We start from the raw sequence: 18,155 nt of genomic DNA, 5'->3' as shown, positions 1-18,155 counted from the left end.
TGTCAAACCCAAGGGAGGCATATTTTGCAGGAGTATTAAAGCGTTGGATCTTCAACATACTGGCAGCTGCAGCATCCAGGTGATATGGGTAAAACACTCTTTTCACCCTGTCATATATATCATCTCCAAGCTAAGATCAAATATCCACATGTTAAGGGATATGCTACTTTATCTAATCTCTGTTTGGATTCTGGGGACTTTGACTTTGATCTAACTGCTAGTCAGACGTTTATAGTTAGACGTTTAAATTCATCTGAATAGCCCGACTCTTGGTCCACAGTTAGCCTGGGTGGCTGTCTTTTTAGGCTTAAATAGTCTAAAACGTCTAGACTAATCTAGCAGTAAATTACTGTAAGACTGGTCTAACACTTAACGACCAGTCTAATGTATCTTTGTGAAACTCGCCAATGGTGTTTTACTTTTTGTCTCAGTTTTGTGACTCGTCTCTGGCCGTCTGGCCATTGGTCTGACCTGAGTCCACTTGTGTTTTTATGCGTCTTTCCCCAGTCCTGCACAGCATGCCCTTGCCTTTGTAATTTCCTGTGCTGTCGCCTCACTGACAAAGCTGCTTTACAAACTGTTACCCTCACCTCGATACAATCTTCATCTTCCGCTGAATCATCTTCCGCTGAAGAGTGCTTTTTTCATCCCAATTACCTTGTACACACTACGCTCTAGTCTGCAACTACTGTAACAAGCAAACATTAAACTCATGTCCTTTACGTTTATATTGCTAATATTTCTATTATCTAGTCAGCCTAACAGTAAGCATGTGCAGCATATTCCCCCGGGTATGGAGCATGACAAACTACATACTACTACAAAGTACTTCTGAAAACTACATTGCTGGTAATTTCACAGTTCCCTTACACACTAAGGTTGTTTTCACACCTGTCTTGTTTAGTTTGGTTGAATCGAACCCTTGAGCATTTACCACCTTGTTGGAGTTTGTTTGAGCAGGTGTAAACACAACCATCTTGAGGAAGTGCTCTGTTTTTGACGAACTCTCGTACGTTTCAGTAAAGTTTCACTTAATTTTTTTGTTCTCAACTTACCTTTGGACTTTAGTTTTAAAGGAAGATGTAAAACATTGAGGCTGTGAGAGTTACAACAGCAGGGCCAAGGACAAAAGCAGCAACAGCAAAAACAGAGGGAGGCAGTGTAGGGGAGATTTGGGAATGGAAAAGGGGCGGAAAGACAGAGGGGAAAAGGGGGTTGCGGAGGGATATCAACAACTGTGACAGCTGTGTGGATATGGCGAGCTGAGCCATAACAGGGAGGTTTCCAGGGCAGGAATGCAGAACAGATCAGTCAGACAGTGGTTTGCACCGAGGCACGGCATACAAACAGCTGCCTAATCCCAAACTTCTGCCACGATACCCCACTCAAAATTGCAAAGCGCAACCTGGCTTCTGAAAAACATCTCATTCCTTCTATATCTACACATGCTTTGTGCCTGTCCTGTGTGCGTCTGTCACTTGCTTGGACATGAAATGACAGCACACTTGTCAGCCTAAGGCACAGGTCATATCATATCACAGCGGTGAGTTTTCCTGTCAGGATAACAAAGGTTACTAGGCTACATGGAGAAAATATAGGTAAAATATTTCATGTAATGCTAAATGAACGCACACAGTCACTGCGAAAGGTAAACAAATCCATTCCTTTCCCTCCTCTACACAGAAGACATCCAGATGTCAAGAGCTCATAAAAATAAAAAATAAAAAACAAGGGCTCCTACCTGCTACAGAGTTAGGCCTCGGCATCATGAGGGAGGAAGATGACTGTGATGAGTATGGAAAGGGTCCCTCAGGTGAGTGATTTGGAGGCTGTGGTGCCCCTGCTGATGTGTTGGACTGCTGGTCTGTCCTGGATGGGGTGTCGGCTGGCGTTGCTGTGGCACTGTTGGAGTCTTCTTCTGCCACAGGAGAGCAGGTGTCAGCTCGCACGCTCTGTGCCAGGCCATGGCGTCCACTGCCTCTCAGGCTGCCATCCTTACTCCACTCCAGGCTGGAGCCACTGCGATCATCATTCTCCGAAGAACTAGTGATAGTAGCTAAGAGGAGATGGAAAAAAGTGATGGAATTAGAGCAAGTGAGGGAGGTAAGATGCTCTTTGTGTGGTGTGAACATTTATCTGTCCCCATCTCTAATGAGATTCTGAGCTGTAATGGAACTTTTAATTTTGAATAACTCCCTGCTTTTCCTCATTGCCCTTATCAACGCTGTTCACTGCCTGACTCTATATTTAAAGAGACAGTCTGCTTGCTAATAAAAACTGGAAAGACTTCTAGAATTAATTTCCTTTGTACTGTTCACGGATCATCAGTTCAAGGATCTGATATAAGAAAACGTAAACAGAAACCGTATGCAGTATTATGACACAAAATGCACCCTTAAATATAGAAAGAAATGTTAGAGTAAAGAGAAGTAGTGTTCTAAGGTTAAACTGCCTTCAGTATTTTTGAGTCCAGACAGGTGTTTTTCTAACATGACAACAAATCCCTTAATCCTCCTCAGGCTAACCCAGCCATCTAATACAATCCTAAAAGATGTGTGGGGGGCCAAAGCTACAAGAGCTGCAGCTGGATACAGAAACATAAGTACAGTCAGAGGACAGGAACTGACTGGCCAGCTGGCTGCATTTGCATCACACACTCCTAATCTGGATTTCATAATGCCACTAGACGTTACATCATCACTAATATTAATATAAAACATCCTGGACTTTATGACTATTGTGCTGTTTACCTGTATTTATATGAAGCCATTCATATGCCTGTTCTGAGCATGGCATTAGCAGTTATTGTATCACAGTGTAGAAGAGGTTACTGTGATTGCTTACTACAGGCCCCTGGTCAAGAATACATTATTTATTGATTCAAACTTATGATGAGTATGTCATATTATCAAAAGAGCTGGTTATTGTCATTGCTTTATGTGTGTGATAGAAGTTGTTCTCCAGGCACCTCATGCAGAAACTCCTCTGGGAGGTATTTTGTAAAAGTTAAGACATTGCAAAATCTCCCCAATTCCACCAAGGAGCTTTTAACGCAGTACAAAGCTAAATTAATGTGCTTTTGAAATCAGAGTTAAAGTCGAACTTCAAAGAAGGGGGAACATTAATCACCGGCTGGAATCTGACTTGTGGACACAACATAGCTTTGTTCTCTTCCATGCCTGAACAGTCTTATCAAGGCAGGCGGGTGGGATGTTGTATTGTATCATTCTATCACAACGTATATGTAAAATACCTTTAGCTAAGTTAGCTTTAGTAAGAAAGACCACAATCTGGGTGGCAGCATGTCAGTGTTTCATGCTGGAAGATACAATATCATAGTTTTCATAAATGATTTAGCAGTTAGCTATGATATTACTCTGCGGGGACAGAATCACTAACTCATCAGTCTCTATAGTATTGGATATCCAATTGTTGCATTATATCTAGCTTTGGCATGCATTACAATTGGTTGTTTAAATAGGCAGAAAATGTATGATGTCCACATTAGTTCATGCAAGGATTTTTTTTTCTCCTAAATAACCTACCAGGGATTTCAGAAATCATTTAAATTCAACTGAGAATAACTGCAGGATCATACAGTTAGACTTTGCTATTGCATTTCCACTACAAATATTCAGAATTTGTAAAGCTACCAAAAGCTTTGTGAGTAGCAGAAGGATTAATATATCAATAGACTGTCGTATTCCTGTCAGCTTGTGTAAATCCCCAGATGTCTTACAGGGCTATTACTACACAAATAATTTGACGTGAAACTGAAGCAACTGTCACCTCAATGCTCTCTTATACGAGAACAGTTTTACACAAACTTAGTAACTGACATATGGTAGAGACTGAATAGAACCTGACGCAAATGCTATTCAGTGCTACTAAAAAATCCAATGGGTTCAACAAAATGATGAATGCATGTAGTGTGATTCATTCATCATTTTGTTGAACCAATTGGAAAATGATGAATGAATGACACTACCAGGTGATAATTGTTGGTCTTAATCACAGAGGGCACATACGACATAACATTCTCCGCTGGCAAATAAGAACTTTATGAGCTTTGTGAGAAAATAATGTTGTAAGGTTGTCAAAAGTAATAAAGTATCGATACTTTTCAATACCATATACAAAGCTATAAAAAAAGCAGATCTACAATGACATTTTCAACCCAAGGCTGCACAAGCTGAAGGATAGGGAAGAAAGTGTTGGTATGTGTTCATTCTGCTTTCGTGATAACCTTCAATAGTTGATAATAAAACATAAATAATAAACACACAAGTGTGTGCAGGGAATTCTGTGCTGACAGTTGTATTGTGCAGGATAAATGGCAATAAGGGGAAAAAAGATTACTGAGAGGTCAGCAGAGCTTATGTAATGACCAATGTTTCTATCAAGCCCATCAATTAATAAAACCACCAGTAAGCTGCCATTTCTTGTCATTGTTCTGAGGTGGGCTACTCAGTCTCCTAGCTGAGCTACTGATTCACTGTATCTGATTTTCCACTGGATCTGCAGCTGACTTGGCTCATTATTGGCATTCCTAGCCTGGTTACTGGCTGTTTTGGCAAAGGTACCACAGGTGCTTTTAAATGGCAGTGAAGTTAATTTAAGCTGATTGTTTAATATTCAATATAATACATTATGTTATGTGGGTGGCTGATATGAACTTAAGTGAAATGCTTTAGTTTTGCATCATCCTGTACAGTTGTTTTTCTTTTTTTCAAAGCGCCTCAACTGTACAGAAAAACATTTCCACCTATGGCCTACATGTGGCTAGCTCTAAGCTGCTAGCTAAAAGGTGCCCTGTGGAGTTTTCTTTTTAGAGTTTACCTCCACTCAAACATGTGTTCTTATGTTTATGTCCTCTAAAATGTCTGACATTGATTATAGTATCTGCGCTTGTGCATTGAAATTTGAAAGTCAATTACTCTGTAATGCTACATTTAGTCAAAAACCTTAAGTTAGGAAAGGGTATTGCGTTCAGTTCCTACACCGTTTTGGAGTTGGTTATTTCTCACCTATGATCCCACTGTCTTTGCTCTCAAGTGTGGAGCTGGGGCTTGTGATAGTCCCACATGGGCTGGAGCGGCTGAGAGGGGGGCGGCTGGTCGTGCTGTTGAGCGTGGAACATGGGCTGTCAGTGCTGGGGGACGCCGTGCTGCTGGTCAGTGTAGAGCAGGGGCTGATACCCTGGCTAGTCACAGAGCACTGGGGAGAGAAGAGACAGAGGGTAACAGTACACCAAGAATGTGCTCTAGAAATCAGCTATGTCAATGAAGTATGAAGTCAAACCAATATAAACTATCAGCTGGCAACATGATCACATTCTTGCAGAATGAGCAGCAATAAATACAACAAAAAAATAATTTCCCAACCTTATTTGGAAGGAGAATTGAGAAAACTGTAAAGACGTATTTGATCAAAGACCATTGCCTATGTACCTGCATCATGAGAAAGCACTGCAAACAATTACCTCACAAATAAACAAGCCTTTCACATGTCAGCATGACACACAAGCTGAAAAGCATGCACGTTCATAAGTGTTAGCCAGGCTTGAAAATTACACACTCATATGTCTGGCGAACCCAAAATAAGCCTGAAGAGAATTTCACAAGGGAAGAAGTCCATACTTTGTTGTGGCACAATAGATACCTTTCCCATGCATGCAATCAAGCCTGTCGGACAACCATACAGCAACTGAATCTTTGTTTGAGCTAACTGACAACCATAGAAATCCAAATTTGAGCCGTTTGTCCTCTTTCCCCATCTTCCTTCAACTGTATTCTGATTGCACACAATATACTGTAGCTCAAGACAGTCATCCTTGTCCCACTGCAAGAGGTGGTAAAGTTCCGCATACACTACTCCATACCTAAACTACTTCAATTTAAAGCCACTGTTCCAATCAAATTAAATCAACTCTCATCCTCAATAAGCCAACTTTGCTGCAGATATTTTGTTGCCTGAAGGACTTTCACCCACAGTGGGCTTCTCAAGCACCACTACCTACAAGGTTGTGCATTGCCTCAAACAAACTCCTCCAATTAAAATCTCAGCAAGCCATCACAAACCATTTCTAATATCATACCTGAACCCCAACATCCCTAACCTGCTTATATAGCTCTTTCACATACAGCAAATTGGTGTTGCATGTTTTAAACATTACAGCAGCAAAAATCTATTCTACAACTCAACTGAACTCACAAAATCTGGGGACTAACGACTTGTTCGAGACGTACTGGCTATTGCTGTTTAAAGGTCTTCGTGTTTGTGATGTGCCATGCTGAATAATTGCAAACAGTAGAATGTGAGGAATGATTCATGGCTTAAGGCTTTATTAACATGTTTAATGCTAATATTACCTGCAAAACATTTGCTACTTCTAAGCCCCGCCTGTTTTTTGCAACAGTATGCCAGTACTTTTTGCCTGGCAATTTCTAGCCTTGGGCTGCACCCAGAGCTTATGCCACCTAACAAATCACAGTGTGAGCCAAATAGCTTACTGATATTTAAGAATTTACTGTTCAGCTGAACTAAAAACAACATGCAGAGTTAAAGGCATGTCGTAAAACAGCAGCATGGAGCAAAAGAGAATTGTTGGCAGATGACAATAATGTGTCGTCCCCCCCCCCCCCCCCCCCCCCAACTCAGCTCTAAAAACACACAAACAAACACAAAGTAAAATCCATCCAGATCTCAGCTAATGAACATGATTCATAAAATACTTTGTAAGTCTCTTTCACGGTCCTGGAACTGCCGATTCAGTGTCAAAACGTGTACAAGACACAAGATAAATGAGGGAAGCGTAGTGTGTCGGGCTCTGCTCTTCACACAGCCTCAGCTTAATTAGCAGAACCAAACAAACGGAGGCTCAGACCTAACATAACTATTTCTGGACTGGGACTCAGACACTCTTGTTACATACTCAAGAGCCCCTGGAATAGCACTCAAGTTACTTGGAGACTCACACACCACACTGGAGAGAGAATAAAACCACATGCAGGCAATTTTAAATATACAGTTACTTTCTTCAGAACGTCTCAAACAAAACAGTTTGACAGTTACCGTTGTTTGTTGTGCCAGAAAAAAAAATCCCAGAGGTGCCTCCTAAACCCTTATCCACAGATAATGCACAGAGAGGAAAAGCTGCAACAAAAAAATCCATTCTTCTGTTGCACTGTCACAACTCCCTCCTCCTCTCATCCTTTCTCTCTCTCTCCCCTATCTCTCTATATGTGCGCTGCAGCAGCTGCTGTTGGAAGAGGGGGGGAGTTGGAGGGGAGGGAGAAAATTAAATACCTTCTTTTCATTCTTGTCGTCCATAGGTATGCGTGCCGTACCCGGGATCCCTTCTCCTAGTAAAAAGCCCAGCCTTGTCATCAGTTCCTGAGTGGCAGGGGAGGAGGAGCTTGGCTGTTTCTCTGCTTGCAGCTCTAGAGAAGAGGGAGAGAGAGAGGGAGAGAAATGCTAAACATTAGCGGGCAGATTCCCTCTCTCCACTGGATGCCCCACACAGGGCCACTCTGCCTGCCCTGCCCTTCTCAGCACTGCTCTGAAATGCTATGCTGCACTCTCCAGCTGCTGCTGATGTGGTGCAGACCCGGACAGGGGAAGGAAAGAAGAGCAAGGGAGTCATAGAAAGAGAGAGGGAGTGTGGTGGTGGGGGCTATGGCTTGTGGGTTTGCGTGTTTGTCAGGGTGTTTGAAAACAGTCCGAATACATGTGAATGTCTAGCATTGTTAAAATGAGAGAGAGAGAGAGAGAAAAGAGAAAGAGACCGAGAGAGAGAAAAGAGAGAGAGACCGAGAGAGAGAGAGACAGAGTGTGTGTGTGTGTGTGTGTGTGTGTGTGTGTGTGTGTGTGTGTGTGTGTGTGTGTGTGTGTGTGTGTGTGTGTGTGTGTGTGTGTGTGTGTGTCCCGCAACGCCTCAAGTGCCAATTCCAGGGCTTTCTGGTTGTTTACAGCTCTCACTCATAGAGCCTCTGAATATCAATGAGTGGACATGGCTTTTCTCCAACACAGCTTAAACTGTCTGCAGTCTTCACTCTCAACGCTTTATACTTGTTTAGAGAGCAATTTCAAGGTCTGGGTCCCATCAACAAGGCAGATATCGCTCCCAATCTATTTTTGTTTATCCATATTGCTTTTAAAACTCTCCCCCCCAAAAAACCTACTGAAGACAAATAGGACACTTTGCGCAACAAAATGTACCTGTGGTGAAACTGAAAAAAAGGATAATTTATCATTTATACAGGAAACACATACAGTATGAGTGTGTGGCAAAGCAATTAAGGAAGAGTCCCAGTTTCCCCCGATAGTGAACAGAACAGACAGGGAGAGACAGACGGGGGAGGGGGAGGGAGAGCGAGAGAGAGAGAGAGACAGACAGAGAGAGAGAGAGAGACAGACGGACAGAGCGAGAGAGAGAGAGAGAGAGAGAGAGAGAGAGAGAGAGAGAGAGAGAGAGAGAGAGAGAGAGAGAGAGAGAGAGAAAGACAGACAGACAGACAGAGAGAAAGAGACAGGGGGCAGATATCCAAGGTACAAAAGCTTATTATAAAGCTCTCTGTCAGCACCTTTCCCTTCTCTCTCCTTCATTTTCTCCTTTACCCTCTTTCTTTCACAGGTATTAATAATGTTGGCAGTCAATCTGACTAAATACAAACAGCATGATGTGTCTGCCAAGCCCCAGTGAAGTCAAAAGCAACTATCAACTAACATCTCTGGCATGGAAATGCCCAGATACAGATAATGTGTTTTTTTGTGAATATAGAGAAAATCATCAAAAGACTGACAGACTGAACAAAACTCTGTTCATTCATGAGTCACCATCTGCTTTTACATGACAAAAAAGCCCTTTTTTCGCCCTCAAACATGTTTCTCTCTTTATACATTTGGTTGCATTGGCTTACTTCCCTCCACTTTGAAGACATCAGGGAGCATGCTTAAAAATGGTATCCCGTCCGTATCTTATTTCAAAAGCAAGCATTGAAGTCTGAAGGTAAAGAACACCTTACTGGATGTCATCATCTAAAAAAGTCTCCACCCACCCCATCATACTTATTCAGGAAGCTTCCACATGAAAACTCCAATATATGATGTGTACATGCAACACGTTTATTGTTTAATAATCCTTACTCAGTAAAATTAGGGTTTTGGGGGGCTTAATTCACTTACGTGCAATTATCATAAATACTTAAATGGCACTTGAGGACAACTATAAAACTTAAAATGAACTTTTCTGGACATACAAGTGCTATCCGGGAGTCCAGTGTGGACCGGTAAATCCGGTGGTATTTAGCCTAACATATACAGCTGCAGATACAATTGAGCTGTTGCATGTCCTCTCTGATTGGCAGTTACTCTTTAGGAGAATATGTACAGTATATTTCTTCTGAAATGTATACACTACAGAAACACTTTTAATATTGGACCACTCCCTATTGTTGGCCTAACTCATCACTACAGGACTGCTATGTAAATGTTAAATAGAACTGTACTTATAGAATATAGAGTCTTTCTAGTCTTCTGACCACTCAAGGGGCTTTTACACTACTTGTCACATTTAACCATTCACATAGACATTCATACACAAAGGCTACGTGCCTATTGTCTAATCATTGAAACCACATTCACAGAACAGGGAGCAATTTGGGGTTCAGTGTCTTTCCCGAGGATACTTTGACATGCGCACCGGAGGAGCCGGGAAATGGAGGACGACCCGCTCTATCTCTGAGCCACAGCCACCGCATTGGCCACCACCTACAAAACAAACATTCCTAGATCTAGGTTTGTGTTTTCTTACTCAAATTGCTTTGTGCTGGTTGTTTATATCTGTAATGGCTGTATGCTGTAATTTGGTGCAGCATGTTTGGCTACTGCTGTGTTCTAAATGAAATATTATGGAAGACCTTGTAGAATTTCGAGGAGCCTATTTAGATCTCATCATATTAGAGGTATTGGAGCTGCCTGATCTTCTTCAGTTCTTCCTTTGAGACATTTTTATATAATTCTATCTATTTCCTAGTTGAAGTATAAATGCAGAGTGTGGTAGTGAAATGAGAGGGGAGTAACTCATAGTGCAGTCCTTGGAATAATGATATTCATATCTTGGTAAGAGGTTCGTAATCATCAAGATAATAAGACAACATTTTTTATGTTTCTTCTATAATCAAAATAGGAAGAATGATAGTGGTAGAGATGGTGCACAGAAATTAAAGCCAACATGGACATCAACAAGTGCTAACCCCCCAACTTTAGGTGTACAGTCATACACAGGCGACCTCTTCTAAATAATGCATATACACTGTAATTATATACAGTAGGAAATCTGTTCCTCCACTGTCTTGGTCTTGCCACTTCCCTATAGGGAATTATTCTCTATAACATTGTTCCAAGTGCTGCCAGTCAGAGGAAGTTATATTGCAACAATAATGAAGGAATGTTATGGCTCAGTGGTCTGGTAAGGATTGTATGCAATGTCAAACCTGCCACCGGTGGCTGCAGTGAGGTCAATATTACTCCCAAATGGGAAAAGGAAAGTTATTGCATCTTGTATTTTACTGTGCCCTATTCAGTACAATGATTTTACTTGCACACCATATTTTCAAGGTGCACATTTGTTACATAATACACATTACAAGTCATAAATATATTTTATTGTAGCAAGAACATCTGCTATAATAACAGGAGCTTTTTATTTTCAAGATTACTTTGAGCATTGGTTAGCATGCATTCAGACAAAATCCTGAACTGAAAAAAGCCTATTCTCTGACACACAAGGTGAACCTCACTGTTGCCGTGGTCAGAAACAGAATCAGGGAGAATTATCATCCACTGTACAACTTACCCTGCAGCACAGGAACTTAATTTGCCTTAGTTGGCAAAGGGAGCATAAACACAACTTCTACAGCTGTGCTTCCTATAAGCTTCCTTCTGTAGTGAGTCCAGTACTACCCACTTCAACATCTGCACAGGCACATCTCATCATTTGACGTTAGCAGATTTTTTTTATATATGGAAATACAAAGCATGTCTAATCAAGCAGATTGCACATTTAGTGAGAATTAATTCACCACTAAAGGTTCTTGAATTTCCTTGAAAACTTGTGATGAAATGCACACAGCTGGTCAACGATAACTACAAGAGCAATTTTGTAAAGGAAGAATAAACCATAGCATCAATTCTTCAAAGGCTTCTGTACAAAACATGACTGGCCAATATGGCTTGGCACATGTGAGTCATGTGCCTACATCCTTCGACAAGAACAAAATGTTAGACAAGATACTTGTATTGTAATTAATGTTAGATAAGCTCATATCTCTAATTCAAGACTGTGAATATTTATGTTAACCCTTTGGCACATCACCTCCTGACTTTAGGCCAGCACTGCACTGCTTCTAAGAAAAGCATTTGAGTTTAATTTGTATAGGCCTGAAAAGAAACATAGCAATAATCAAATAGGCCTTAAGGTGTTCACTCTGAATAAATGGAAGCTTTTGTCTGTGTACTACTGAATGTTCACCGCGTACAAATTGGCTGCTATGCTTGGATCACATTGAAAATACTGTGCAGTACAAAAGACCATACACTGAAAATCAGTTCTTCATAGGAAATGTCACCCCGCTGATGTAAATGCTTAAGAAGAGCCTTTTAAGACCACTGGTGCAAAGATAATAAGACAATACTGAGGCCTGAATGCAGACAACAACAATTTTATAAATTCAGGGTCATGGATTATAGCACACATCTTGTAAAGTCTTCACAAAGTGCTATACTAATTCAATTCTCACTTCTGACTCACCACAACATTCACAAATTCTAAACACTAGGAGCATGTACAACTAGCAACCTTCAATTTCTTGTTTTTATTTTTATTTTTGCAGGCTTTGACAATGTGTTGAATGAAAGTGTTCAATGCTGTGGTTCTTTGGTATTACTTTGACATCTTTCTTGGATTTTTTTTTGTCATTAAGGTTTAAGGATTCATGCTATTCACTTTTATGTATGAAGGAGAGTATAATAACTGAGATTTACATTAAGAATTAACAAAGCTGTAAAATTCAACTGTGGATAAATATCAGTTATGTTGAGTGTAGGTTGTTGGTACACAACGACACATTGCATGCTTCATCAACTTCTAGTAGACAGTTACAGATAATGGGAACTGGTCCCAGATTTTTAAAAAGGGACACCTTGCTCATCATACATTTATGGCTAGACAGTGACAGGTTGTGCTTTATTGTGATAGTCTATTAAAGGCATGGTGTGGCCTTAAAGGGCAAGCACTATGTATTTACGAAGTCTAAAAGAAAACTATGTAGAATCACACACTGATATTAACATTATGTTAGAGGGTTTAATGCTCACCACTTGATGTTGTAAAAAAAAAATATATAGAAGTAGAAGTAGTATAGAAGAGAAAAGATAGATGCAACACAATTGAAACCTTTAGCTTATAGGGTCAGCCAAATCTGAGGCTCATGGGCCACATCAATAACAATACCTTCAGTCAGTGCTCTGGCTGTACCAACAACACAAATTCGATGCATTGCATTACATCCACTGCTAAACACAAAACCCGCAAGTGCACATTGCACAGAATTCAGTGTTTGTGCACAAATGAATAAAAACACAGCACAAACACAGTACATGGAGAAATCTGAGTTAAGCTTCTGGTTGTACTGTGGGTTTATGAATTACTCTACTTTGGCTTTAGCTTGTCAACCACTTCTAAATGGATTTGGACTGTGGCTTATTATTTGTTTGGTTTATACACATGACAAACAGGACAATTGTCTAGTACACTTGGGACCAGTTTCTTATCAACTCCTATCCATCACTTCTTACTGTCTGTTGACAGAAATGACAGTGACAGTACCCTAAAGTCAAAACATGAAAAATGAAAAAATGGAAGGTAAAATCGAAGTCTGCCACTTTCTATAAAAAATATGTGTCTCATATTTGCTGAAACTGTCACTATGTCCTGAGAGCACACTGAGAGAGACACGGTGTGCTCCTAATGTCATATGCTAGTTTCCACTACCCCGAACCTACAACAATCAAACTGTAAAACTAGGCAGTGCTGATCAAATATGAATCAAGATTGTGTTACTGTATTGCCTATTTTAGTGTTTTCAGAAGCATATTTTAGCAAGTTTGTGACCAAGTCGAGCAAAAACCTTTAATGGAGGGCAGCGAGTAACAGCAGCAGCATGAAGGATCGGGAAAGAGTCGGCAAAGCAGCTCCCTACATAATGGCATTACATGTGGCAGTAAACTGTGTTTCTCTCCATTAAATTGCCTAAAAACAACACCAGTCTGCTACAGCAAAACCACACTGACTTCTACCACTTCAGACTGCTCAGTTATAACGAGACTCAACCATACATGTTTCCTTTCCCAGCTGAGATGGCACAGCGCTGCAGTGTTTCAGTGGATTTAATAAATTAGAGGCTGGTTGTCATTGTGCCAACGGCATGGTGAATTTCAGCATGCATGCCTGTTTTTTTTTTAAAGCCTAACATTGATTTGATCCTCAACCTTGACGGTTCTCCAACCTGGTTGTGGATCAAATCAGTTACCTTTTCAGCGACAGGCTATTCTCTGACCTTTGCTCCTGCATTCATCTGATCATATCTAAAGCTTTATGGAGCAGCCAGTGCAGATATAAGTCTAATCACTGGAGCTAATGTAACTATTTCTGTTTGTCTCGTCTCAACACCGTCACTGACAACAACATACTGTATGAGCTGTTTACCAGTTAGCTTTGCAAGTCTACCCAAGGATTTTCTGTAAGGCGTGGACGGTGTTTGGGCCTTTCATAGCAATAATAGCTTTACAATCAGATTCAGGTAAACTTTATTATTCTACACAAAGAAATTTACTTTGTCCAGTGCTACAGACAACAATCCACAATAAAAATAAACACAATAAGACAACATAATCATAATAAAACACAATGTATTTAGTTCAACAGCGCTTGATGTTACTATGATGTATGTCTCCCATTCGGTGGGCTCAAGGCCATGCAAGTGATTTAGTACTGTGTGTCTTTTCCAATAAATAGAGGAGAAGAATGTCAACTCGCACAGTGTAATAAGCTGATATGTTCTTATAAGTGAGTTCACATAATGGAGTAAATCAACCTCCATATCCCAGTGTAGCAACTGTGTCCCTAGGTTATGTTCTTGAGTTCCTCTGTCATAACAGCTTATTCATAGAAATCATCCCTAGGTCTCATGTTTATTTGATAACTTCCTCTTAAGATGGGCAAAGGACTTTTCAATCCATACCAAACAGACAGAGATCAGTGCTGGGTTTATCAGTTTCTCAAGCTGTCATGCATTCCTGAAAAGGTAAGCATGAAAGAATGCTGCAATGGTTTCTTGTTTTTAAATGCTATCAGCAGTGGAGCACTTCTGCCTGCAAGGGGTCTACCTGTCTCCCAAGATAACCTGACCTTGGGCAAAACACATGCCACGCCCGCTGGCTTCCCTCACAGTGTTCAGAGATTAGGTCCACTCTTGTTTCATGTGAATGCTCATTGTTTTTTTTTACCTGGGGCACAGTACGTTAGTCACACATATGATTCCACATAAACACACTGTAGATTTACTGTATCCATGGGCATGTCTGTATATTCTCTTTTCAGTATTGTAGGCCGATAACTAACTAAGAAGGTGCAGTAAAGAAATGCCAAAGATTAGTTTGACTTCATTTAAAGTGTTAAGATTACATACTTTGTCCAGAGGGGGGGTTATTTTTGAACGGAAAATGTTGCACTACTAATACGTAAGATTTTCATCTATTTAATTGTCTTTTAAGTTCCAATCTATCAAAGACCCACTAATGAAAGCACTCGTACTTTGTCTTCTTTGCAGAGTATTCCAATCTTCGTGTCTGTGGCAACATTCCCTCCCTATATTAAAATGTGCCGCCATGTTACTGACGCTGCTGACAGCAGTTGGCCTGCCACGTTGAGCTCATCATTGCCAGTTATGCTGCACTTACTTAAATCGGAAATCGGGAACTTCCAACTTCTGAGTCAGGCTTAGAGTAAGGGCAGAAGTGCAATAGGAACACGTGTGTGTATGGATTTAAGAGGGCAACATATATAGAGGGACAGACTGGCGGTAGAGAGGTGAGTGTGTGTCAAAAAAGTTAACAAAAAGAGCAAAACAAAACAAAACAACAAAAAGTCAACACGCATAGCGACTGTGAACCTGGCAAGATGGAGGGCTCGGAAAAAAAGTTACAGCGTACTGCCAAAGAGGACGTTAGAAACCAGGTATCGCATATACGGATACCTGGTTTCTAACGTCCTCATACGGATTATGACTTTAAAGTGGCGTACTATTTCAAGAAAGCACTTCAGTCTAATAATCCCAAATTAGTTGTTCCCAGTCAAAACTATATGATTGATTAGTTCTGTTAGCTAGAAAGGCTCCAATAAATTGCTAATCATGTGTTAATAAATTCTGTTCAGAGGCACTGGATTACTACACATATGCAAAGCCACACAAACATGCTTATGGAAATTCACATTGAAATATAATTTCTCATCCACACAAGGAAATCTAATTTCAACCTACCGATTCCGTTTTTTACTTCCTAAACTCTTCAGCAGTTCTGTGCTGTGTAAATGAAAAATTTAAAAGGCTTAGATAACGTGATGGATAACAAATCATTACACTAAAACAGTACTAATTGGAAGCCTGTGTGTAAGAGGAAAAAAACTAAAAGGCTGTAAGGAGAGTCAGATAATGAAAGCCCAATAAATGGACAGTTAAGCTATAGGTACATTTTCCACCAAGGCTGGAGACTGCCTTAATGTAAATGATTTGATGAAGGAAACAGGTTTGCTTAAAGTGTTGTCTATTATTATTGTCCCTGTAATTTTGCAGTGCATAAAATACCATCCAGAAACAATGAGTGTGGTTGATCAGCAGCATTGCTCTAATGGTTCTCTTGATTAACCCAGTTTATTAATTGGTCCTATTCCAATGGACTTCACATGACTTTATGACTTTAACTGTGCCAGCAAAGCTGGTTCTGAGCGTGCATGTCACTTAGCACAACTTTATGAATCAGTTTAAGACTTCATAATAGAAAAGACATAAATGTAAATAAATGGTAGATGGCTGTCTTTATGTAGCTAGAAGGCCATTAAAAAGTCAAATGACTACCCTATGAAAATGAGTGATCCAGCATCTGATTTGTCCTCTATATCTTACACTACCCCGGAGATATGGGTTAAAAAAAAAAAAGACAAGGGTGTAGCTGGAACCACTTTCTCTTATTCCAGTAACTGTACAACAAATGGAGTCAAAAAGAAAACAACATCATTATCTGCTGCCTGAGGAAGTTTATGAGCAGGTGTGAAATAGCAGCCTCGCGGTGCAGGGCTAGAAGAATGAAGACGGAAGGAGGAGGAGCAGAAGAAGGATGGAGGAGGAGGGGAACAGACTGGCTCCACAGAGCTGTCTTGGCTCTTTCCCTGCCGAAAAAACAACCCAGCCGGTGCTCATTAGCAGCTGGAGTTCCATTACCACAACAGTGGAGTTTGTTTAATGAACCCTCGATGAGAACATGCATCCTGCTTCCCCATTTGAGTTCAGAGGTACAAGGTGACGTGCCCCCCTGAAGCACGTTGAGCGTTCTTAGTGCAAATTCCACTGGTAGAACCACATATGTCCTTTGCTATGCGCACAGATGGAGCATGGATGAGACATAACAGCATACTGAGTTGAGACTGTTGTTAATTAAGTATCTCCAAGTAAAACGAGGTTGGGGATGGTAAGTGGATAGTAATCATATTACTGACATCTCAGCTTGACTCTTGCTGTTATTATTGTTGCTTTCACTGTAGATACAGATGGCATTTCATTAACCATTTGACCAACAGAGCTAAAGCATCTTCATGCAGTGTTCCCTGTGGGGCATAGCGGCTGTGCTGTGAGGAGGATCTTCAAGGGATGAGCAGTACAGATTAATGAAGCTTCATCATTAAAGAAAAAGACAAAAAACTTACAGAGGTTCAGCCTCTAGCAGCTGATTAAAAAAGGAAATTAACAATGAACTTGATATGCATTAGAGGGATATGACTCACTCTGTTACAAATCGTAATCACAGCCCATTCATCTCTGCCGCCAAAGTCACTGCCTAAATATCATCAAACGGTCCATAAAGTGGTAACAATAGGTCTTGATTATACATTTGGGCTCAAACCTTTATAAATGGTACAAAATACAGGTTTGTGGAAAGCCTTCCTTAAATCCCTCCGTCTCCGTTTCTAAGACGACAAGAATAATACAGACATTATCTGCATCATCTTATTCCTATTGAATTATGGCCAATTCAAAATCAGTGTACAAAACAAAAACTTGTCTTCCATGCAGACAACCAGGACACCAGCTGTGGCTGCATTAGTGTACTTCCCTTTGATGGGATGTTTTACATATCAGAAATTAAAAAAAAAAAAAAAATGAAACCACATTCACCCAAATCACAAAGTCACACACACTTGAACACCAACATGAAAGCTAAATCTGCTAAGTTGTGTATTCTGCCATGGCTCTGCCTTTTTTTGGCCATACATATTTGACAGTTAAAGATGGCCACATTTAGAAACGTACATGTTTTCACTCAGGGTTCCCCCCAGTGTATTACAAGCCTGGTGAGCCACCGTGCCTTAGTTGACCCCTTTTGATCTTTTGAAAATGTATTGACACGTCTTTTAAACTACCGCTACACTGGGGAAGTAGTCATATTTTGAAATCCCCAGTCAGCATTTAGTACTGGCTTAATGTTGGGCCCTATGGAATGTGTTACAGCTTTTCTAAATTCTCACTTTCTTGATTCCGTCCATTATGATCTATTATCACAGAAAATATAAAGCCCTCCCTCTCTCACTCTGAAAACGAACTAAAACTAAACTAAAATAACAACGAATTAAAAATTCAAAACTATTATAAACTTGGGGATGATATGGTCGCCAAAACATGTTAACAAATGAGTAATACACATTGTATAGGATATGACAATGATGGTGAGATTACTACCAGAACTGTTACAGAAAGGAACGCAATACTCAGATGTTTTAAGTGGTGTAAATCCATTCTCCTAATTTCAGCACTGACAAGATA

At 40.4% G+C, this 18,155-nt stretch overlaps 1 protein-coding gene across 3 annotated transcripts in view; it reads right to left on the bottom strand.

The window, feature by feature from the left end:
• Positions 1-18,155, bottom strand: part of LOC310952955 (protein TANC1-like) — a 101,004-nt gene that overhangs the window by 40,512 nt on the left and 42,337 nt on the right. For all 3 annotated transcript variants that reach the window (XM_083921816.1, XM_083921817.1, XM_083921818.1), the window contains 3 exons: positions 7,309-7,442; positions 5,028-5,217; positions 1,742-2,056 (listed from right to left, as the gene is read on the bottom strand). In XM_083921816.1, the coding sequence (XP_083777942.1) occupies positions 1,742-2,056; positions 5,028-5,217; positions 7,309-7,442 (639 nt within the window). The remainder of the gene's footprint in view (positions 1-1,741; positions 2,057-5,027; positions 5,218-7,308; positions 7,443-18,155) is intronic.

This window comes from Echiichthys vipera, assembly GCF_963691815.1.
Source record: "Echiichthys vipera genome assembly, chromosome: 10".
Taxonomy (NCBI): Eukaryota; Metazoa; Chordata; class Actinopteri; order Perciformes; family Trachinidae; genus Echiichthys; species Echiichthys vipera.
The sequence above is the reverse complement of the archived record's forward strand: the minus strand, read 5'-3'. Positions and strand labels throughout refer to the sequence as shown.